The sequence below is a fragment of the Oncorhynchus tshawytscha genome, linkage group LG12 (genome assembly GCF_018296145.1).
Source record: "Oncorhynchus tshawytscha isolate Ot180627B linkage group LG12, Otsh_v2.0, whole genome shotgun sequence".
Lineage (NCBI taxonomy): Eukaryota > Metazoa > Chordata > Actinopteri > Salmoniformes > Salmonidae > Oncorhynchus > Oncorhynchus tshawytscha.
Window position 1 is genome coordinate 43,590,373 of NC_056440.1, and position 25,410 is coordinate 43,615,782.

At 39.3% G+C, this 25,410-nt stretch overlaps 1 protein-coding gene across 3 annotated transcripts in view; it reads left to right on the plus strand.

Moving 5' to 3' along the window:
- The window catches only part of edil3a (EGF-like repeats and discoidin I-like domains 3a), a 248,520-nt gene that overhangs the window by 100,598 nt on the left and 122,512 nt on the right, over positions 1-25,410 (plus strand). For all 3 annotated transcript variants that reach the window (XM_024439539.2, XM_024439538.2, XM_024439541.2), the window contains one exon: positions 16,340-16,468. In XM_024439539.2, the coding sequence (XP_024295307.1) occupies positions 16,340-16,468 (129 nt within the window). The remainder of the gene's footprint in view (positions 1-16,339; positions 16,469-25,410) is intronic.

The following is a 25,410-nucleotide window of genomic DNA, read 5'->3' on the forward strand; positions in this document are numbered from 1 at the left end:
CCTCTTTTTGTATTACGCTGATTGGTTCATTTATATACGATAATATTGCAATGATTTGATGCTTTTATGTGGAAATAGTGCAGTGATTTGTAAAATTCGCAGGTAATTGTAGATTTTGCTAAAACAATATTGCAGAATTTCAGAATCCTGGATGGACTGAATGATAATTTTGCCTTATTACAGATTTTTTCATATAATCGCAGTATAATCCTCTCCATGCAGTCTACTACACTATTTAAAACAGTCTTTGAACATGTTGAACAGACCACTCTTACACACATAATTATGTGCTGATTTATTTCTAATGCATTTGGTGTCAGAAGCAGTGCTAACATGAAGCCTGGTCCTTATTAATATTTATTAACTGTTAAGAAAGTAGCCATGCCTGTGTGCTGCACAGATGTACGTAAGAGGAGTCAGCTTGAGCTTATTCAGTGAATATTAAGGTCTCTATTAGGCTAAGCTTGTGTGGATCCATTCCCTGTTCATATTGGATGAAAGAAAATAGAAAACATCACACAACAACAACAAAAACAACTTTGAAATTCCTTGATGAATATGGGTCCACTTCGGACGACAAAAATACACTTTTTTTTAAATTTTATTTTGTTGTGACATCTACATTGTACACACATGGTACTTTTTAAATTTTTATTTTACAGTAATTTGATATAAATCATGTTCAGTCAACTATTATACATGAGCCTTTTAAACCAACCCATCAGCTACTCTCAGTCCATCCCACCTATCTCTGTAAACTGCCCTCTTATGATTTAAATGTGCTATGTACTGTAACTGTTTCAAATAAATTCTGAACCTGTCTAATCGCATAGTATCTACAGATTGTAAGTTAAACATACATTATATTTTTGATTCATTTGCTATGGTTTTCAAAATCTTCCAACAGTGCTATTTGTAGGGTTAATTTGAGATTTTTAAGTTTTTCAGCCATTCGTGAACCTGTGACAAGAAACAAGCTTTCATAGGGGCAATACCAAAATAAGTGATCTAATGATTCTGTCTCTTCATAGCAGAATCTGTGGAGCTGAGACGGTTGTATTCACCATATACGTAACATTCTGTTTGTTTAATCATTCAAATTGAAAAACTCTACATTTTGAATCAAGCTCTGTTTTGCGTATAAGTTCATAAACCATGTGCCATGGAATCAGCACATCAAAAATGGCGTCCCATCTATTTTCCAACCTGTATGGTGCTGCCGTCAATTTTCTTTTTTGTGGAATTGCTTTAAAAAATGTGTGACGTTATTTTTGTTGCCAATTTTGGTCTTTAAATAATAAAGGGCACACAAACAACTTCCCTACCTTATCCTCTTAGGGATGCAGCCCTGTACAGGGATCAACATCAGCGGAAATCAGCGGAAATTTCAGAGTGACAACTAATAGTACTCGATACAACTCAAACTTTCATTAAAACACACATGCAGGGTACTCAATTAAAGCTACACTCGTTGTGAATCTAGCCAACATGTCAGATTTTTAAAATGCTTTTCGGCGAAAGCATGAGAAGCTATTATCTGATAACATGCAACCCCCGAAATACCCAAAGGGGACGTAAACAGAATAATTAGCGTAGCCGGCGCTACACAAAACGCAGAAATAAAATATAAAACATTCATTACCTTTGACAAGCTTCTTTGTTGGCACTCCTATATGTCCCATAAACATCACAATTGGCTCTTTTTTTCGATTAAATCCGTCCATATACCCAAAATGTCTATTTATGAAGCCTGTCTGATCAGGAAAAAACTGCTTTCCAAAATGCAACGTCAGTTTTTTAAATTAAAAAAGTTGCATATAAACTTTGACAAAACACTTCAAACTACTTTTGTAATCCAACTTTAGGTATTAGTAAACGTTAATAATCGATCAAATTGATCACGGGGCAATCTGTATTCGATAGCAGCAAGTCTTGAAATCATGGTCCACATTCTCCCTTTCATAACTTCCTCTGGTGTACCCGAAGACAGGAAGTGCCTATTCCTCATCTAACCAAGGATAAACTTCAACTCAATTGCCAGTACTGGCGACATCGTGTGGAAGCTGTAGGCATTGTAAACTGGACGCTATCTATTTTCCCTTGCCATAGACAATACAGAGCCTGGCAGAGGGATATTTTTGTTTTGTTTTTTTGTGAACAGTTTTCCTTGGGATTTTGCCTCCTACACACGTTCTGTTATAGTCACATACATGAGAGACTTCAGAGTGTTTTCTATCCACACATACTAATCATATGCATATACTATATTCCTGGCATGAGTAGCAGAAGGTGTTGAAATTCTTTGTTTTTAATCTCTAGCGACGAGCAATCCCGTATCCGGGTGCGTAATCATAGCCTCAAGCGCATTACCATAACACAACTTTTCCTATTCATGAAAATCGCAAATTAAATGAAATAAATATATTCAAACACAAGCTTAGCCTTTTGTCAACAACACTGTCATCTCAGATTTTCAAAATATGCGTTACAGCCAACGCTAGACAAGCATTTGTGTAAGTTTATCATGGCATAATGCTATGCTAGCTCTGCTGGCAGCAGGCAACATTTTCACAAAAATAAAAAAATAAACCAAATTAAATCATTTACCTTTGAAGAACTTCAGATGCTTTCACTCAGGAGACTCCCAGTTAGATAGCAAATGTTCCTTTTTTCCAAAAATAATATTTTTGTAGGCGAAAAACGTCCCGTTTGTTCATCCTGCTTGGCTGAGAAATCGACCGAAAAATACTTAAACTATAACGCCAAACTTTTTTCAAAATTAACTCCATAATATCGACAGAAACACGACAAACATTGTTTAGGATCCATCCTCAAGGTGTTTTTAACATATGTATTCGATAATATATCCGTCGAGGCAGTTGGTTTCTCATAAGAAGCGATTGGAAAAATGGCTACCTCAGTATTTTACGCAAGGTTTTCTCCGGGAGACACCATGCGACCACTCGCCCTATATGGTCTCTTACAGCCATGATCCAATGGAAATGCCTAAAAAGACGTCGAAATGCTGTAGACACCTTGGGGAAAACGTGTAAAACATAAGCTGACTCCTAGCTCCTTCACAGCCATATAAGGAGTCATTGGCATGAGGCTGTTTCAAAAAATGTGGCACTTCCTGATTTGATTTTTATCTGGGTTTTGCCTGTAACATCAGTTCTGTGGCACTCACAGACAATATCTTTGCAGTTTTGGAAACGTCAGAGTGTTTTCTTTCCAAAGCTGTCAATTATTTGCATAGTCGAGCATCTTTTCGTGACAAAATATTTTGTTTAAAACGGGAACGTTTTTCATCCAAAAATTAAAAGAGCGCCCCCTATATCCAACTAGTTAAGCCCTGGATTTCTAGCCGCTCTATATTATTGTTGGATCTGATTTTAATAGCTAACATTACATTGGCCATACTAATAGATATGCTGACAGTGGACAACCTTGTTTTACTCATCTTGACAGGATAATACTTTCTGAGAAGTAGACATTATTTATTAATTTAGAGCTGGGGTTATGATACAATCAATCTCCTATACCATAGGTTAAAGTTATGTATCAAAAGCAGCACTAAGGTCTAGGAGCACGAGGACAGATGCAGAGCCTCGGTCTGACGCCATTAAAACCTCTTAGAGCTACCCCCTTACTTTTTTCAATTCCCGCCTGAAGACATACCCAAATCTAACTGCCTGGAGCTCAGGCACAGATCCAAGAATACGCATATTCTTGGTAACATTTGAAAGAAAACACTCTGAAGTTTGTGTAAATGTGAATTGAATGTAGGTGATTATAACACAATAGATCTGGTTTAGATAATACAATCATCTTTAAAATGAACAAGATAAAACAAACATTCAGATAGGATGATGGGGACAATTTCAGTGAAAAACATAAGAGGGCAACAGTACTTGTGTCAGAATGATTACTTCCAAAATGAGTGTGCTACATGACATTTATCATGAAGTCACACAAGTAGCCCAAATGTACCCAAGTGGCTAAATTGGTGAAGTTATACATTTTGAATGGAATAACTATATACAAAATACCAAAATGGTATTCTAACACCCCCCAAACAAAAAAAACATGGAAAAAATATATACATTTGCAAAATAACACTTTCAATATTTGGAAGACCCTCAGTCCTCTACAAAATATTATGCTGCTGATGCCAGGTAATTAATTAAATTATTTATGGGAGCATTTCTAGGTTGAAGATTCCCCCCAAAATTGGTGCATTTTTCACAATTTTCCATCCAATTTTTGTACAATATATTACACTAGATCGTTCCTGAATATGTTCCTCCATTTATTTTTGTTTTTCCTCTAACTTTTTCTGTGCCTCTATGGTATAGTATTTATTGCTATACATCAGAACTGTTAATTGTTCTATTTCCTTTGTTGATATGAACTATTTTGACCAAAATTGTTTTTGTTTTAAAGATGAATGTTGAATTGCATGACCTCTAAAGGCACACTAAGTGTCCCATACAATATGGGGATCTGCTGTACCTATGTTAAGCAGGAAAACATATGTTCTAAAATCCTTTCTGTTATAAAACAGCTTTCATCTAGTAATCATCTAGTAATCATCTAGTAATGTGTAATCTAGTAACATCTAGTAATGTGTCTTAACATAGAAATAGAGACAAAAATGCCATGCCAACATAGAGCTATATATAGAGGGAGCAATCAGTGAAGTTAAAAGGCTCAGGTGTGCCTGATGATGAGGTGCAGGTGCGCGTAATAAAGGGTCCCAGGACTGGAGGTTAGTAAACCAGTGGTGTCGAACGCTGGAGGGGAGGAGCAAGAGTAGACTGACACTTCCATACATTCATCTTAGATCAAAAAGAATAGGCCTAATACCAAACCATTCATTTAACATTTTAAAACCAGTGCAATCATGTAAATCACTCATTTTCATTTGCATAGTTTAAGTGTCCAGATGCAGTGAAACATAAGCTATACCAAAAAGAGTTTATAGGACTGTAAGGGCACCTCGCACATTATGTATGGTTCAAGGTCTAGTAGCCTGATGGAGCCAAAAAGGAACAACAGTTATTTTCAAAAAGTTGATGAAAAGAAAAAGAGTTGTAATGTGTAGTGTGGCATAATGCTGTGTATTGGGAACTAGCTTAGCAAGACAGAATCACTCACAGCCACAAAGTAACCTTTGAGTTCCTGAAGAGCTGGTTGTTTATGTACAGCTTATCTAATAAATACTAAGGGCAAATTCTGGTTCTCTGCTCTATGTTTTTGAAAGGATACGACGTCTATCTTTTATTTCATGGGGGAGTTGTTTGTTGATAGAGAATGGTGTGTCCTTCAACTCCCTACCCCTTTTCAACACAGCCACCTCCATCTTGTAATGCGACAGTCTAGCAACAATGGGTCAGGGTTTCTAGGGAACCCTTCGGCCAAAATGATGCTCCCTTTGGAAATCAATCTTATCTACCTGTTCTTTGGTCATTTTAAGATTATGTTTCATGAAATCCTTCAACTTTTATTCGGTTGCCAGATAGTTCTCATTTTCATTCTCTTTAACTCCCATACTGACAATATTTTTTACTCATGCTTCTGCATTTTAATTTGATTTTTTAAATTTTATTTTACTAGGCAAGTCAGTTAAGAACAAATTCTTATTTTCAATGACGGCCTAGGAACAGTGGGTTAAATGCCTGTTCAGGGGCAGAATGACAGATTTGTACCTTGTCAGCTACCTTGTCAGCTAATTTTTGTGTTATCACTCAAGTGTGTCTCCGTCGTTGATTGTAGGTCGTCGACTGTCACTTTCAAACTTTGGTTTTCAGACCTAATTTCTTCTATTATTTTGTTGCTGTAATCCATTCCTACCTTGAGGACCTCAATGTCCTCCATTACTACGAGCAATAGATCAAGCATTTGTAGCTGTATGTTCATGCTTGCCAGCAATGCATTGTCCTTTTTAGACATTGTTATAACCACCTCCTCTTCCATTGTTTTGTTTGATTGTTTGGAAGGACGTTTCTCCTCCTCTGTTTTTTGCTGGATGAAATAATCCGTCTTGGTCACTTTGATTTATTTGATTGATGTTCAAGCATATCAAAATTATGATCTATAAAACATTTTCTATGTTATCCAGAAGCTAAATTCTTACATTTTAAGATATATTCATGGGACAAGTTGTTCCTACCATGCCGCTACCTGCCACATCATTTCCCCCCTAATTCCACAAAAAAACGGCATATGGATCTACCTAGAACCCTCTATGTATCTCTTTGTTGTTTCTTTTCTTCCCGTACTTTCTTTCGTTTGAGAAATGTGCTAGATGGATTTCCTTGCAGTCATATGAGTTTGACAGGCTTCGTTCCATTCCATTACGAGCTGGGAAAACAGGACTAATGAATTGCTAATAATAAGTGAATCAGTGAATGCCTTACTATCTTATGGAGAGACCTATGCAAGCGAACTTTCATTTACCACCCCAGTCTGGAACAGTTCACCCGATTGGCTCAGGCCTTATTTGGTCTGATTGGCTCAGATTGAAGGAACAGGAAGTACTTTCCATGGCATTTAGTCTGATCTTACTGCTCTTCCCTTCTCTTCCTCTTCTGTCAACGTCTTGAGAGGTGAACATTGTCTTGACCCCCCTGGGAATATATATATTTGACACGCCGGAGTCTCAAACCATTCCATCTTACGTCTTTGATGATCCTTTATACTGTCTGATTTTGGAAGCGCATTTGGCTGTCATTGTCAAATGTCAATGCGTCTGATCCATTCTGTCATGACAGGGTGCAAGAACACATAAAAATAGAAATGTAAAGAGAAAAGGACTTACTAAAAACATCAAGGGATGTAGCCTGCTGAGTAGGCTGCTGTCCCTTTGTGGATCCATGCCAGTTGCTATCAGGGTGCAGTAACCATAAGCTTGTGAACCAGGGAAACCAACAGGCTGAAGAAGCAGTGTTAAATAAATGGAAGTGACATAATCAGGGCAACGTTATATCCCTCTACCAGCTCACCAAGTATACGTGTAGAGCAGATGCTCTCTATTGGAAAATCGTAATTGACCACTCATGAATGCATGCACGTGGCAAAGACACAAATTACATTGTATTGCTTATGGTCTGTAAATTGCTTCTGTTTGTAAATTGTCTATGTGGTGATGCTGAAAAAAAAACGTTTTGCCCGCACCACAGATGGCTATATCGGTCCGCTAATACAGGACTAGTAAAGGCACAGTGCACTATTTTTGTTATTTGTTTTGGCATGTAAATCTAGGTGGGGCAAATATCAGTGGGATACATGCCAGCAAAGCCACTACACTACACAGCACAACACTAAACAATACATGAATTGCACTATAACGGTGACAACTGGTGAGAATAATACAATATCAAGAACAACCACAGAAGAACATCCCTCTTACATAATCATGTACGGCAAAATGCCTACACTCAAATATCGTTATTCAGCTTAATGGTGCATGGTCTGTATGAGTTCACTGAAGAGTTTAAATTGCAGTATTTAATGTACGTGGTTTATCCCTCAGCCAAATTAAATTTATCTTTGTAAATATACAATCCCTTCGGCATCGGAATGAGCTAAAAGCTGCACTGTAGGATTTAGGGGCTTTACTGTACCCGACATAAAAAAAATGTCAACCTTTGGTGATTGATCTAAGAGGAAAAAGGACACTTTTGTCTGTTTAACCACTGGTCAGGTTTTCACGTTGATTGATTGGGCTCTCTTTGCAGCCCAAAAGGAAACTGGTGCCCGTGCAGGCCGTAATGTGGCCCACATCAATCACGGCCCATGGGCTAGCTCATACAAGACTACAGCGGCTGGCATTTACACAGCAAAGCCCCCAACCTCTTATCAACACACACACTAACAGCAAAGAGAACAATGTCGTAGGACAAAGACTTTCATCAGGTTGACGTCTCAAAGGACCCTGTGCAAATATAGACAGACACTTCTCTCCCTCTCTCTTTACCTCTTTCTCTCCGATGTGGCTGCACTTCGAGAAGGGATGCATTCTCTATTAGAGAGGCTGCCAGTGTTCCTTTGTGCCGTTATAGAACGCCACGTCAAAACAGTTGTGACACCTGTCACCCTCTCCCCCTCAGAGAGCGGGCCCTTTGTGAAAGCTATTATACTTTCCTCTGTTCAACTAATTAGCCACCAGTCTCATTATTACTGATGCAGGGCTGAGGCGGAATGGGCTTGACTGTGTTACCCTCATTTGAAATTCATATCCAATGGCGGGCCACTGCAAGCAACACATAGTAATGAGCTAGGCTCTGTTCATTGTAAAGGCTAATTCTCCCCTGGATTTAGATGATGTCGTGGCAGGTCCAGCTCTCGGCTTTTGGTGACCCTAAGTGATATTCGGTTGGGGGGCCCCCCACCTTGCAGGAAACATTTTAATGGCCCACCTCTTGACGGCAGAGAGAATTGCAATTCTACACATTTTGCCATGTAGTGTAGAGTAGAGAAAATGTTGCATTTTTAAAGGCCCAGTGCAGTAGAAAACATGATTTTGCTTATATGTAGTGCCTTCAGAAAGTATTCATACCCCTTTAGTTATTCACTCATCAGTGCCTTCAGAAAGTATTCATACCCCTTTAGTTATTCACTCATCTACACACAGTACCACACAATGACAAAATGAAAACATGTTTTTAGAGGAAAAAAACAATTATGATTAATTGAAAATTAAGTACAGAAATATCTTCTCCATTTGCCAACCAGTATACCAGCAATATGAGAGAAGTTTTGGAACGGATCTCTCTCCATGCTCGCTCCACGTCGACTTCTGTTTCACTCCTGAGAGAAAAAGACAGTTGATAACTTCCACCGGATGCTGTACACCGGTTGCTGGCTCAGACTCAGGTCTCTCAATAGAAGTGGTGCATGACAGGGCCGTAGTGAACACCATTTCCTCAGCCGGTTAGAGGGGGTTTTGAGGTCCACACCAATTGGTCAAATTATCCTTCCATGCATGTATATACCATCGCTACCATTACCTCAAGAAAGGACAGATCAGAACAACAGTTCAGTTAATTTCTGATTCAAGAAATTCAGGCAAGTATTCAATCATTCTAGGGTTACATCAAGCAGTTTAGTCTCCTCAACTTACTCAATTGCCACATTATTCATTTCAATTTTTTAATTTAACCTTTATTTAACCAGGAAGGGCTCATTGAGATTAAAAGAGCGCCCTGGCCAAGATAGGCAGCACCAAGTCATTACAAAAAAAGTACAGACAACATGAAGAACTACAAGTAATCTAGTAAAAACCATTGAATTAACAAGAGGATAAAACAGCAAATTAAAAACATTGACAGGTCAGGGAATCAGCCTCAAAATCCTTCATCAGTGATTTAAAAACACCAATCGGGACAAGTTCTTCCAGTTTAAAAGTATTTTGTAAGGTGTCCAAGACGATGGCGCAGAGTACATAAAAGCCCTTTTACCAAATTCAGTTCGGACATTTGGAACAGTTAGCAGGATAAAGTCCAGCGAACGAAGAGAGTACCCACCACATTTCTGAACAATAAAAATGCACAAATAAAAAGGTAGTAAACCCAAAATGGCTTTGTAAATACAAGTATGCCAGTGACTGAGCCTACGAGTGACTAGAGAAGGCCAGCCAACCCTGCTATACAAAGTGCAGTGGTGCGTAAGGGTTTTGCTGTTTAAAATAAATCTCAAAGTGCCATGGTAAAGAGTGTCAATTGACCTTTAACACTGAGCGGAAGCATTCATATATAAAATATCCCCATAGTCTAGTAAAGGTATAAATGTAGCTGATACTAGCCTCCTTCTGGCTTCAAAAGAAAAACAGGCCTTATTCCTAAAATAAAATCACAATTTCAGGTTAAATATTTTTGTAAGTTGTTGAATATGCAATTTAAAAGAGAGGCCGTCATCAATTAAAATTCCAAGATATTTATATGAGGTTACAACCTCAATCTCCTTGCCCTGACAGGTAGTAATAGGTGAAAGGTTCAGAGGTCTATTTCTTGCATTAGAAAACACCATTAGTTTAGTTTTGTTTGTATTGAGGATAAGCTTCAATTGACACAAGGTATGTTGAACAGTATAAAAAGCAGTTTGCATGTTCTGGAAAGCTTTTGTAAGAGACGAGGCACAACAGTAAATAACAGTATCATCAGCATAAAAATGAAGTTGTGCATTTTGGACATTTTTGTCTAAATCATTTATATAAATAGTGAATAAGAGAGGACCAAGTACAGAGCCTTGGGGCACACCATTCAAGACAGACATACGCCCATCAAATTGAGTGCACTGAGTTCTATCAGACAGATAGTTAGCAAAACATGCAACTGCATGCTCCGAAAGACCTACACTCGACAATCTCTGCCTTAGTATAGCATGATCAATTGTATCAAAAGCCTTAGAGTGATCAATAAAACGTGAGGCACAGTTCTGTTTTTTATCAATGGCTTCAGTGATATAAACATAAGATGACACTATTTTCCACTTTCTTCTAGATGAGATCCTAATAAACACTTTTGCCACTAACTGATGCCCAATCTTTATAATTACCAAACCAGAAATTGTCAGTCTAAATGGTATACCTTTGCAGCTTGTCAACACTGCAGTTCTGCTTCTCCAAAACAGTCTTGTACATTGTCAAAAAGGTGAGTTTCTGAAATGCAACGCATGCTAAATACTCATTAGATGTCCAGAGATGCCTGACAAAATTTTAGTGGAAAATTGGGTCCGGGTTTCTAAGGGTTGAAGAACACCCTTTGTGTTCCCTCTTCCATTGTACAGGTTAATCTCGATCCACAATATGCCATAGGATGTAAAGCCATAACACACAGAGAGTGTTCACATTTTCAGCAGCAGACTATGATTGATCATGTCAAAAGCTGCACTGAAGTCAAACAAAACAGCTCCCACAATCTTCTTACTATAAATGTCTTTCAGCCAATCATCTGTCATTTGTGTCAGTACCGTACATGTTGAGAACCCTTCCCTATAAGTGTGCTGAAAGTCAATTGCTAATTTGTTTAATGTGAAATTGCATATTATCTGGTCAAACCATTTTTTATACCCAAAGTTTACTGATGGTCGGTAGTAGGCTGATTGGTCGGCTGTTTGAACCAGTGAAGGGAGCTTTGCTAATCTTGGGAAGCTGAATGACTTTTGTTTCCCTTCAGGCCTGATGGCATAAACTTTTCTACAGGCTTAGATTGAAGAGATGGCAAATAGGAGTGACAATATAGTACGCTACAGTCCACAGTAATTTTCCATCCAAGTAACAGGTGGTTTGTCATTATTGATAGACAACAATATATTTTTCCCCTCTTCTGATATCTGATTGGAAGTCGACTTCACAGCAATACTAATGGTCAGCAACAACAATCCAAACAACTCAGATGCATGTGAAGTATCTGTAAAATATACAAAATTACTGCCCACTACACGTGTCTTTCATAACAATATGATAATTTATGCACACATATGAAGGTTCAGAGTTATTTTTTTGTCATGTTTAAATGTGCTAATCTTACCAATGAAAACAACATGAAAGTATTTGGCAATATCTGAAGGTTTTATAATGAAAGAGGCTTCTGATTCAATGAAGGATGGAGCAGAGTTAGCTTTTTGCCAAAAATTTGATTTAAGTTGCTCCAAAGCTTTTTACTGTTGTCCTTTATATAATTTACTGGGAAGCTTATCAGAGGTAGGCATGACAGTGATATTTACATTTGAGCTGATGTGCAGGGTGAACTTCTCACAATGAGCTTCCTACTAGGGAAAACTGTCTCAGTGCTAAGAGTGTAATTCAGGTTTATAGGCACATGATTACTGCTGACAATAGCTGTCGTATTGACAGTGATATTCAGGGGAGTTAGAGGAACATAAATTGGGTTGCTTACATTGACCATACTACATACTAGTAGCATACTAGTTGATATGCTTTCAATATCTTCCTGTATGTTGCTGATTATGAAATGTAGGACTGGAGCACAATACACGCAGGCCGTCAGGCTCAAAACCGTCTCATTAAAAAGTATCTGATCTTGTAGATTGTTATTTAGGAATCATTAAAAATTTGCTTTGGAGAGCTTTTTCACACTAAATACATTGTTGAACAAAAAATACATTGGTTTGATTAATCCTGAAGGTTGCCATTCAGCTGTTCAATCCATTAAATATTGGAAGGGGAGAAAACTATAATAGTAAAGGTTGACCAATAGTCCTATAAATACACCCTAATCCCAGTGATGTAAAGTAGTTAATTAAAAATACTTTCAATTACTACTTAAGAGGTGTTTTGGGGTATCTCTACTTTACTTTACTATTTATATATTTTGACACGTTGTACTTTTACCTCAATACATTTCTAAAGAAAATAATACACTTTTTACATTTTCTCTGACACCTAAAAAAAAGTACTTGATACATTTTGAATACTTAGCAGAACAGGAAAATGGTCCAACTCACACACTTATCAAGAGAGCATACCTGGTCATTCCTACTGATGATCTGGTGGACTCACTAACCATACATTCTTCATTTGTAAATTATGTTTGAGTGGTGGAGTTTTCCCCTATCTAACAGTAAATAAGAAAATGGTGCTGTCTGGTTTGCATAATAAGGAATTTGAAATGATTTATACTTTATACTATTTTTAGCAATTACATGTACTATTGAAACCTAGGTGTATTTTAAACCACATACTTTTAGACGTTTACTCAAGAAGTATTTCACTGGGTGACTTTCACTTTTATTCGAGTCATTTTCTATTAAGATATCTTTTCTTTTTTTAAGTGTGACAATTGGGTACTTTTCCACCACTGCCTAATCCTTGCTGATCATGGAACTGATATGACAACGGTCCAGTCGTAGTAAACTATATGCCAGACTCCAGGATTAAACTGCCTGGCTTGGTTTGCGTTCCATGATGATTCCATGAAGTGGAACATGTCCCAAATGATTGAACAACTTGTAATACGTTAAATATTCCCACTATTGCTTGCACTCTCAGGATCAATATTAATTCATATTTAATATTATACCTTTAAAAAAAAAGATAAATCTGGACTGAAATCTAAACTTTATACAGTGCAAAGGTTCAATTTAGCCAGACTGCACGGATTTGGCTTGTCATCTCATTGACTTGCGTCTCCAAAATTAATCCCTGCAAATTACTAGGCCAAACAGTTTAAATTCTGCATAATGGCACATAACTTCATATACTTAACTGTGGGCACACATATCCTATCTGTCATCCCTCTGCAACTGGATCTTGGACTTCCTGACGGGCCGCCACCAGGTGGTAAGGGCAGACAACACATCTGCCATGCTGCTCCTCAAAACCAGGGCCCCTCAGGGACGCATGCTTAATCCCCTCCTGTACTCCCTGGCCAAGCACGACTCCAACACAATCATTAAGTTTGCTGACGACACAACAGTGGTAGGCCTGATCACCAACAAAGATTAGACAGCCTATAGGGAGGAGGTCAGAGACCTGACAGTGTGGTGCCAGGACAACAACCTCTCCCTCAATGTGAGCAAGACATGATAGTGGACTACAGGAAAAGGAGGCCCGAACAGGCCCCCATTAACATCGACAGGACTGTAGTGGAGACGGTCGAGAGTTCAAGTTATTCGGTGTCCACATTACCAAAAAACTATCATGGTCTGAACATACCAAGACAGTCGTGAAGAGGGCACGACAACACCTTGTCCCCCACCGGACACTGAAAAGATTTGGCATGCGTCTCCAGATCCTCAAAAAGTTCTACAGCTGCACCATCGAGAGCATCCTGATCGGTTGCATCACTGCCTGGTATGACAACTGCTCGGCATCTGACCATAAGGCGCTACAGAGGATAGTGTGTACGGCCCAATACATTACTGAGGCCAATCTTCCTGCCACCCAGGACCTATATACTAGGTGGTGTCAGAGGAAGGCCCAAATCATAGACTGTTCTCTCTGCTACAGCACTGCAAGCAGTACTGAGCGCCAAGTCTATGTCCAAAAGGCTCCTGAACAGCTTCTACCCTCAAGCTTTAAGGCTGATGAACAATTAATCAAAATGGCCACTTGGACTATTTACATTGAACCCCCCTTTGTTTTTACACTGCTGCTACTCACTGTTTATTATCTATGCATAGTCACTTTACCCCAACCTACAAACTACCTCAACTAATCTGTACCCCAGCACATTGACTTGGTACCAGTACCCCCTGTATATAGCCTCGTTATTGTTATGTAACTTTATTGTGTTACTTTTGAGTTTTTACTTTAGTTTATTTAGTAAATATTTTCTTAACTCTAATTCTTGAACTGCATTGTTGATTAAGGGTTTGTAAGTAAGCATTTCACGACAAGGTTGTATTCGGCACATGTAACAAATAAAAGTTGATTTGATTTGATATGCTTCAGTTTGCTGCCCTATGACTGGTTTCACATTTGTGACCCATCACCTCAATTCAGTCTTATGTAGCAACATTTGAAATTGTGTTTTTACATTGGATAAAAGTACAGACTTAGAGCTACAAAATGGTTTTGTCATGCACTGCAGTTGAGGAACAATGGTTAAAAATTTGAAAATTGATCAACTTGTAACCACACTTTTGAGAACATGGCCCTTGATTGTTTTGGAACACCTACTGGAGAGCTCTTCTTTGTCTTTACCCATTCAGCATTGTTCACAGCCTCTTAAGCCCCACCCATCTCCATATGATTCACATGTGAGGCCATGTGCTAAACAGAGTGAGTAAGGTAGTTTAGAAAACAACCAACTATTTCAAGACTAAAGTGCTGAAAGTACTGTAGTAGCAAAAGTGGTAGTAAAAATACACTTTATCTAGTCCTCGGCCAATATCCTATTCTGACTTTGATGCAGATCCTGTTGTTATTTACGTTGCCGTAAACACACACTATATCAAATAAAATCTATGTTTGTTTTTCACGTGCACAGGATACAGAAGGTGTAAAAAGTACAATTAAATGATAACTTGCATATTTGCAGAGTAGCGAAATGCTATAACCACCCACAGCCACATCTAGCTAAGTGGATGGGTCACTATTGTCTAGACATGTACACATGTTGATGAAATACAATATATGGCCGTAATCACACTCAGGCATACCTGGCCAACCTGATGGGTTTTGTTGTCACGACTTCCACCGAAGTCGGCTCCCCTCCTTGTTCGGGCTGCGTTCTGCAGTCGACATCACCGGCCTTCTAGCCATCGCCGCTCCATTTTTCATTGTTCCATTTATTTTGTCTTGTTCCCCGCACACCAGGTTTACATTCCCTCATCACACTGCATATTTATATATATTCCTCTGTTACCCCCATGTCTTTGTGTGGAATTGTTTTGTTACGTATTTAGTGTTATACGCCAGACTGGTTCCTGGGTATCGTGTGTTGACCCGTAGTATGTTATTTGTCATACAAATGCATGATTGTGAGTGTTTTTGCACTTATTCACTTTTGCCATTGGCTGGAGGGGTTTTCGATGCAGTTGCGTCTCTCTTTTGTGCTTCTGCCAAATAAACTGTGCCTGATCACAACTCTCTGCTCTCCTGCACCTGACTTCTTACCAGTAGCGCACAACCTTGACATATGTAATCATCTGGCGAAGTGGAGTCTTTTGTTAAGACATGTAGCTAGCTAGCTAAACAATGAACCATAATTCCAGCCCATAGCTACAGTACAAATGGGTTGCCATAGCTAGAATCTGCAGGTAGTTACCGCTAGCGAACTAGGTTCAATGTCAGCTAGCTAGCTAACATTAGGCTATAAATAGCAATGCAAATGGAAAATCATATTACTACGCAGATCATACACGTAATGCTAGCTAGCGAGCCAGTAAGCTAACATGTTCTAGCTAGCTAACAGTACGCTTTAACTTGCAATAAAAACAACTTTCTGACCAAATTAGAAATGTAGCTAGACTCTTACCCGTATGTATACATGGATGAATGCTTGTTTGGCCTGTTGTGTCAAGTCACACCAGTTCACACTGACTGTGTGCAGTCCATCACAACGTTTTCCCACTGATCTTTGTCGATTACGCCTGATAAATTCAGAGCAACAATGTTGTTGAGAGCGGTAGCAACACTTTTGCAGGACTCCATGGCTAAAGTTATATCTTTCAAAAAATCTGCGGTGGCAAGGATTATCTACACATACTGAGCAGCTCACAGAAGCATGCTACATCGCTTCAGGACCCTTCTATAACATGCCATTTACATCAGAAATAGAGATTTGGTTGTAAAAAAACAAACTTCTTATAATGACAAAACACCATTTGACAATGTTTTATCTCCTTCCATTTGTTTTTTTTCTACACTCAGGACCTTGCCAACCGAACCCATGCCACAACAGAGGAATATGTGAAATCAGTGAAACCTACAGAGGCGACACATTCATAGGTTACGTCTGCAAGTGTCCAACCGGCTTCAACGGGATCCACTGCCAACACAGTAAGTTGGATGATCATCATTATACCTTATAGATACTGGTGATAACATTTCTAGGAAAGAAATTCAAATGAAGAAAAGTAGAGATCTTATAGAAATATATACATTCTGCCCTTCATATAAATACTTGCCACTGGTTAATACTAGAACCACTAAAGCAGTCATTTTGACTGCTCATGATTTTTAACTCACACCCCCCTCTATCCTTGACTTTTCCTAAATAAGTCTATATAACACACTGCCGCTGTTAGAATCTTAATATTGCAAACAGAACTGGAGTTAAACCAGTTTTAGGGGGGCATGTCATTTTTTTGAATGGTTTCCCCCCAAAATTAGGGCCTGCTCCACTCCATTTTACGACAGTTTAAAGTGCAGAGCCCAGATTATAATCCCCCGAAAATTGACCCAAAACTAAACCAAAACTAATTTCACACATACAGTACCAGTCAAAAGTTTGGAAACACCTAGTCATTCAAGGGTTTTTCTTTATTTTTTACTATTTACTACATTGCAGAATAATAGTGAAGACATCAAGTATATGAAATAACACATATGGAATTATGTAGTAACCAAAACAAGTGTTAAACAAATCAAAATATATTTTATATTTGAGATTCTTCAAAGTAGCCACCCTTTGCATTGATGACAGCTTTGCACACTCTTGGCGTTCTCTCAATCAGCTTCATGAGGTAGTCACCCGGAATGCATTTTAATTAGCAGGTGTGCCTTGTCAACCTTTTTACACATACCAAAAAAAAGGGTGTGATCATTCTACAGTGGTCCCTGGAGCATACGCGCCAACTGGTGTGATTAGAACGCTTATTTAGCACGTCCAGTTTTGATTGACGCAACAATCAGCACTTGAGCTGGCCACACTGTTTATTCACGGAAATATTTTGCTAAACACAGTCCTTACAAAGTTATGTCCAGAATGTGACCAGTTCATTTTTGGATGCAATGTTCAGAAATTCACAGATATAGCTGCAGCATTACAAACCGGAAAATGTAGGCTACATTTCTCCTAGCGCTAACTGAGGAAAGATTGACCTAACAAAGAAGGCCATATTTTATATCTCTCGGCTGACAGAAACTACAATATGAATCAGCTAATAGGAATTACTATTTACAATTTATCACGTCATGGGTGAGCTCACCCTTGATAGAAATAATAGAGTTAAACATTTTCTAGAAATCGAAAGTAATCCGACAATGGGTAGTTTGTGCGCGCCGCCATGTTTTTTTTTTACATCAACCAAAGATAATAAGAGACAAGATGAGTTTGGTCTGTTTGTAGTATGCATGTTGAAGGGGATGTGTTGTCTACGATCATTCACTTCTCTTCATTTACTTCCAGAAGTTTACCCGGAAGTTGAGTGAACCATTCCTTCACCTCATCATAACCACTTTGATCTGACAGACCTTTACGTGACACATTGTGTAATGTCAACAAACATGGCACCACACACAGCTGGCAAATAGCTTAGCATTAGCTAATTATAATCAGTACAACATTCAAAAAAGTATTTTACACACATCTTGGGTGTCCATTAAAGTCTTTGCAATAATCAGAATGCAATATTTGTCACCAGAACTTGAAAACATGCGAATAAAACTGGAAATACATTATGCTCCAAACATACATAGATCCAGTTGAAGTCGGAAGTTTACATACACTTAGGTTGGGGTCATTAAAATTCATTATTCAACCACTCCACAAATTTCTTGTCAATTAACAAACTATAGTTTTGGCAAGTCGGTTAGGTACATAACACAAGTAATTTATTTCCAACAGTTGTTTACAGACAGATTATTTCACTGTATCACAATTCCAGTGCGTCAGAAGTTTACATACACTAAGTTGACTGTGCCTTTAAACAGCTTGGAAAATTCTAGAAAATGTTGTCATGGCTTTAGAAGCTTCTGATAGGCTAATTGACATCATTTCAGTCAATTGGAGGTGTACCTGTGGATGTATTTCGAGGCCTACCTTCAAACTCAGTGCCTCTTTGCTTGACATCATGGGAAAATCAAAAGAATTAACCAAGACCTCCCCCCCTTGTGAAGATGCTGGAGGAAACAGGTACAAAAGTATCTATTTCCACTGTAAAACGAGTCCTATATCGACATAACCTGAAAGGACACTCAGCAAGGAAGAAGACACTGCTCCAAAACCACCATAAAAAATCCAGACTATGGTTTGCAACTGCACATGGAGACAAAGATCGTACTTTTTGGAGAAATGTCCTCTGGTCTGATGAAACAAAAGTAGAACTCTTTGGCCATAATGACCATTGTTATGTTTGGAGGAAAAAGGGGAGGCTTGCAAGCCGAAGAACACCATCCCTACCGTGAAGCTTGGGGGTGGCAGCATCATGTTGTGGGGGTGCTTTGCTGCAGAAGGGACTGGTGCACTTCACAAAATAGATGGCATCATGAGGTTGGAAAATTACGTGGATATTTTGAAGCAACATCTCAAGACATCAGTCAGGAAGTTAAAGCTTGGTTGCAAATTGGTCTTCCAAATGGATAATGCCCCCCAAAATACTTACAAAGTTGTGGCAAAATGGCATAAGGACAACAAAGTCAAGGTATTGGAGTGGCCATCACAAAGCCCAGACCTCAATCATATAGAAAATGTGTGGGCAGAGCTGAAAAATTGTGTGTGAGCAAGGAGGCCGACAAACTTGACTCAGTTACACCAGCTCTGTCTGGAGGAATGGGCCAAAATTTACCCTACTTATTGCGGGAAGCTTGTGGAAGGCTAGCCGAAATATTTGACCCAAGTTAAGCATTTTAAAGGCAATGCTACCAAATACTAATTGAGGTAATGTAAACTTCTGACCCACTGGCAATGTGATGAAAGAAATAAAAGCTGAAATAAGTCATACTCTCTACTATTATTCTGACATTTCACATTCTTACAATAAAGTGGTGTTCCTAACTGACCTAATACAGGGAATTTTTACGAGCATTACATGTCAGAAATTGTGAATAACTGAGTTTAAATGTATTTGGCTTAGGTGTATGTAAACTTCAGACTTCAACTGTAGATAATGTATGCGCCTACAGTAGAAACGACAACACGATATACAGAAAATAATGAACTTACATTAATAAGAACGCACACATGTCCAAAGGTATTATTTGTAAGGAAAACAACAAAGAATACAATGCGAGCGCCAGCCAGAAAATGTTCCAATTCATGCAAACTGCGCCACTGTCTGTATACTTGATCTGCGCAAACATTGGTGAAGTGCGTGGGCTCTCCTCGAAGAGAGAAGTTTGTGCGGCTCAGTAAAGCCTGAAACATAAATTGTCCACAATGCTGAATTGGGGTATTTCGATGTGAATTAATGAGGAGGCAGAACACACCTAAATTCAAACTATTGTTAGAAAATAATTGGAATTTGACAAGTTGAAACATGGCCGATAGATAATTAGCTGGCAGCACGTGTTAACTGTCCTAATGAGTAATAATCACATTTTGGAACAGTGAGTGCATACAACAACTCACGCTGGGGAGACCATTAGAGATATTTGGAACTCATGTATGAAAAGGTTAAAAGTTAATTGGTTGAATTTTTTTCCTTCTTAATGTGTTAGAGCCAATCAGTTGTGTTGTGACAGTATAGGGGTGGTATACAGAAGATAGCCCTATTTGGTAAAAGACCAAGTCCATATTATGTCAAGAACAGCTCAAATAAGCAAAGAGAAACTACAGTCCATCATTACTTTAAGACATGAAGGTAAGTCAAATCAGGATAATTTCAAAAACAGGCTCTCATGTAGACCACCACAGGAAAGGAAGATCCAGAGTTCTCTGCTTCTGTGGATAAGTTCATTAGAGTTACCAGCCTGAGAAATTGCAGACCAGAGTTCAAGTAACAGAGACATTGCAACATCAACTGTTCAGAGGAGACTGCGTGAATCAGGACTTCATGGTTGAATTGCTGCAAAGAAACGACTACTAAAGGAAACAGATAAGAAGAGAATAGTTGATGGGGCCAAGAAACACGTGCAATTAACATTAGACCAGTGGAAATCTGTCCTTTGGTCTTATGAGCCCAAATTTGAGATTTTTGGTTCCAACTGCCGTGTCTCTGTGAGAAGCAGAGTAGGTGAACGGATGATCTCCGCATGTGGTATTTGCACTGTGAAGCACAGAGTGTAATGGTTGTCGTTGGTTGAAGAAGGTGAAGAGGACCAAGGTGCAGTGTGGTACGTGTTCATGGTACATTTAATAAAGAAACTGAACACTAGAACAAAAAAGCAGAACAAACGAAACAGTTCTGTCCTGGTGCAGACACACAAAGACAGGAAACAACTACCCACAAACACAGGTGGGAACAGGCTACCTAAGTATGGTTCTCAATCAGAGACAACGATTGACAGCTGCCTCTGATTGGGAAGCATACCAGGCCAAACACATAGAAATACAAACATTGAACAAAACCTAGAATGCCCACCCCAACTCACGCCCTTACCAACCTAAAATAGAGACATAAAAAAAGGAACTAAGGTCAGGATGTGACACAGAGGAGGTGTGTTGGTGTGGGGGTGCTTTGCTGATGACACTGTCTGTGATTTATTTAGAATTCAAGGCACAGTTAACCAGCATGGCCAACACAGCATTCTGCAGTGATATGCCATCCCATCTGGTTTGCCCTTAGTGGGACTACCATTTGTTTTTCAATAGGACAATGACCCAACACACCTCCAGGCTGTGTATGGGCTGTTTGACCAAGTAGGAGATTGTGTTTTGGTGTCTTCACTACAATATTCTACAATATAAAAAAAAACCTTGATTGAGTAGGTGTGTCCAAACTTTTGACTGGTACTGTAAAACAAAAGCATGATGGGGAGAATGGGTGAGTTGATGAGCGAGGGTAAGTGAAAGAAGAAGAATTATGTAATTGCCAAATTTGAATGAAGAACAGGGAGGGCCATTCTATTTGTAGTCTTAATCTTAAAGTGGTACTCTATCTACCCTATGTCAGTTTACCTTATAAAAGCAGTCTTATTATCAGTCTACTCTGGCCTACTTGGAGTAGGCTGCACAGCGAGAGCGGGCATAATTTTAAATGCTGGACTGCTTTCAATCTCTGGGGAAATATCCACATCATGCAGCAGGCATGAGTGTCGGAGAATGTGGTGATCAGGCTTGGGGAAACTTACATTGGCAAGGGAAGCAATGTCCCCATGGATCATTTCTTCACTTCACTGTCATTGGTGAAAAAGTTGCTTGCAAAGAAAACAAGTCTGAAAGGTGTTGGGTCGAAAATCTCCCCCCTGACAGAATTCTCCCCAACCCTTTGCGTTCTTCATTGCTGTGACTTGCTTGCTAGTTGAGATTTCTGCTCTTCACTCCGTTGTCAGTTAAGCCTACGTTTCACTGATCGTACAGTATAAAAAATACTAATTACACTGTTAAAATGTTGCAGTCAAAATGACTGCTCATTAGCTTGAAGGGGGAGTCTAATGTTAAATGCTCACCTGTCATGTCAATTGGAGAGGTTAGAGAAAACAAATGATAGTCCTTTATGTAAAAATCTGTGATTTTAATATGGTTGATCGATGTCAACCTTTGTCCTATCGTGATTATTGTACTCGTAATACATCATATAGTATAAACCAGTGGTTCCCTAACATTAATGTTTACTGTAAAACCAACTGCATTTTTCTCTGCCCGGAGTACCTCTGAAGTGCCCCCTCATGTGCATTCTACCATTAGGCTTGTGGTCTCATGAGTCTTCTTAACCGTTGTGTGGTGTTCATGTTTTTGTTATTCACCCACTGTTCGCGGGTCTGATGGACCCACAAACACAGGCAAAACTTACATGTTAATATGTCAATTACAAGCAATATAGATGGCATACATGGTTAATATTTGCCATTTCCCTCTGATAGAACACATTTATCAATAAAAGCTCTATTCATTTTTTTTTCATCAAAAGTGATTTTTGTAGACAAATATCTATTATAATCAAGACATGGGTGCAATAAATCATGTTTACCTTGAACATATATTAATGTAACAAGGTTTTCATCACTATTGATGTTTACTGCTTTGGACTGAAGGACAAATTTTATATACAGTATTTTATGGACATGATAAATGATCGCTATTGAACACAAATAAAGGCTGGTCTACACACCACATGAGGGACAGATTTTACTGTTTTGTGTTGCAAATGTATTTCTTGCACTTGATGCATGTAGAATGATGAAAACTAACATATATAACTAACATATATAGTTACATCAGGCCAAGGTAGGAGAGACAGCCATACAAACATGCAATAACATCACTCACACTTACTTCTGGTATTGGAGTTGTTGGTTTTGCGAGTCGGGAGGATGGGGAACCAGCATGATGGCTGCAAAAGCTGTGGTCCTTGGGATATGTTGCCTCCTCTGATTTGAAGTCTTACCAATGCCTTTCCCTGCTCCTCGAGAAAGAGTTGTCTCCTCTGGAGCTTCCTTCTTTTCCAATCTGGGTTCAACGCCATTCCAGACGACAAATGAGTTGTACCCCGAAATGTCCAAAATGTTGAAGAATATCAGAAGTGGCCAGCATAAGATTCTCCTTTTGCAGCTGTAGCCAGACACCAGTTTGTCCACCTCTACTTTTGTGGCATGATTTCTGGTTTTTGACATTTCTGGCCACAGATTCTCCCATCCCTATGCAGCGTACTAATGAGTACCACATTTTTGCCTTTCTTTGGCACGTAGGACACTAGGGACGTGTTGGCTGTGAACACAAACTGCAATTGATAGGCCTGTTCCGTGTATTCAACAGCTGAGGTGGGAGCTCTGGCTTGATTTTTCTTACTGTTCCCACCATCGTCAGCTTCCTCTTGGGGAGCTCAAGCTTAAGCAAAGTAAAAAAGTTATGGCATGTGATGTTGTGGCCACAGAGTCCCTGTGTCACATCCAGGACAACCCACATCGCTTGGTCCTTCTCAGAGGCTCCTCCATCTGGCTTCCCCATAAACACTTGCAAGTTCCACACATACAGTATGATGAAGTAGTATCAAAGGCAGCCCAGATCTTGATTCCATATTTTGAGTGTTTAGAGAGTATGTACTGCCTGAAGGGGCAGCGGCCCCTCAATGGCATAAGCTGCTCATCAACAGTAACGTTGGGCACAGGTTTGTAAAACAGGGAAAGGCGGTCCACCCGCTTGTCCCACACTGACCTGATTTCAGCAAGCTTGTCTCTCTGACGCCAAGCTGGTCTTGTGTCTCGGTTAACGAGGCGGTCATCCTGGAAAAAATGTGGAAGTTTTCCAGAGTTAATGTTGCATGGAAAAGTTATCTGCCAGTTTCTGCATCCCACAGGGATTCTGTGGATTCCTCATTGGATCTGTAAACACCAGCAAGGATAAGAACCCCAAAATATGCATGTAAAAACATGCCTTCCCTCCAAATTAGTGCAGTCGAGAATGATTTAGTGGATGGTGTCTGGGATGAACAGCTCAAAATAATGACTTTATGTCCCGCACATGAGTACCCGCCATCTGCGTCTGCCTTGGTGGTATCCTTATCACATTGGCAGCCATGTGTGGTGGCTCATTCCATGAATTGTAAAAAAAAATTTGGGATAACCATATTTTTCCTCCTGCAGGCTGCTGATGAGCTTGTTGGCTGATCCTGGGGGTCAATCTCATTCTGGTCTTCCAACTCACTGTCAGGCTTCGAATTGACAGAGACATAATCCTCATATACTGAAAATTATTCATCTTTCAAAATGGACGAAGCTCATTCCACACTAGCTTCTCCCTCTATAAAAAATATTTCAAAGGCCCTCCGAGCAAAGATCATTTTTGCCATACTGATTGATTGTGGTAAGGAGCTACACATGCAAAGCTATTTATTGGTTGTTGTCACACCCTGGTCTTAGTATTTTGTGTTTATATATTTATTTGGTCAGGCCAGGGTGTGACATGGGTTTATTTTGTGTTGTGTTTTTGTATTGGGATTTTAGTAGGTATTAGGATTGTGGCTGAGTAGGGGTGTCTAGCATAGTCTATGGCTGCCTGAGGCGGTTCTCAATCAGAGTCAGGTGATTCTCGTTGTCTCTGATTGGGAACCATATTTAGGTAGCCTGGGTTTCACTGTGTGTTTGTGGGTGATTGTTCCTGTCTCTGTGTTAGTTTTCACCAGACAGGCTGTATAGGTTTTCACATCTGTTTGTTGTTTTGTATTGTTCGTTTTCATCGTTATTAAAGATGTCTCGATTTAACCATGCTGCATTTTGGTCCGAGTCTCCTTCGACAGAAGAAAACCGTAACAGTTGTGTCCCTCTCCCAATTTGCACCTGGCTGGGGTAGAGTGTGGGAAAATACTGCATTTTGTACAATGTAGCAAAATAATGTATTGTAATAACATTTTGCAGGTTCCCGCAAAATAAAAGAGTGAGAAAGAGGTAAAGAGTGAGAGAAAAGCTGGAGACAGGAAGACAGGCAGGGAGACAGACAGGTTACTGGTGCTATGTTGAAACAGCAGGCCCAGGGAGGAGGAAGACACACAGCAAACCTTTTTGTTACAAACACACTTTTCCACACTTCTATTACCCTCGGGTCCAGTGGACCTGAACACCATATATGTAATATAAATGTGTAGGGGGTGAACAGTGTGCACTCAATGAAAATGTTTTCTTTAACATGTTCTTAACAGAAAATGAGCCATGGCCAATGAGTCTCAGGATGAATCTTTTTTTTTTTTTGTAAACATTGAAAATGGGTCCCACAGACCCGAATACCACACAAGCATCAAGAACCTCCTGTGCAGAGTCCAAGTAACCCCAGAGGTCCTAGAACCCCTGGTTGGGAACCACTGGTATAAACAATGGTATTGCCCCCCATATTGGCCAACTAAAAACATAACATATAAGCAACAACAATAACTAAAAAAAACACTGTTGGTTTACTGCACGGAATTGCA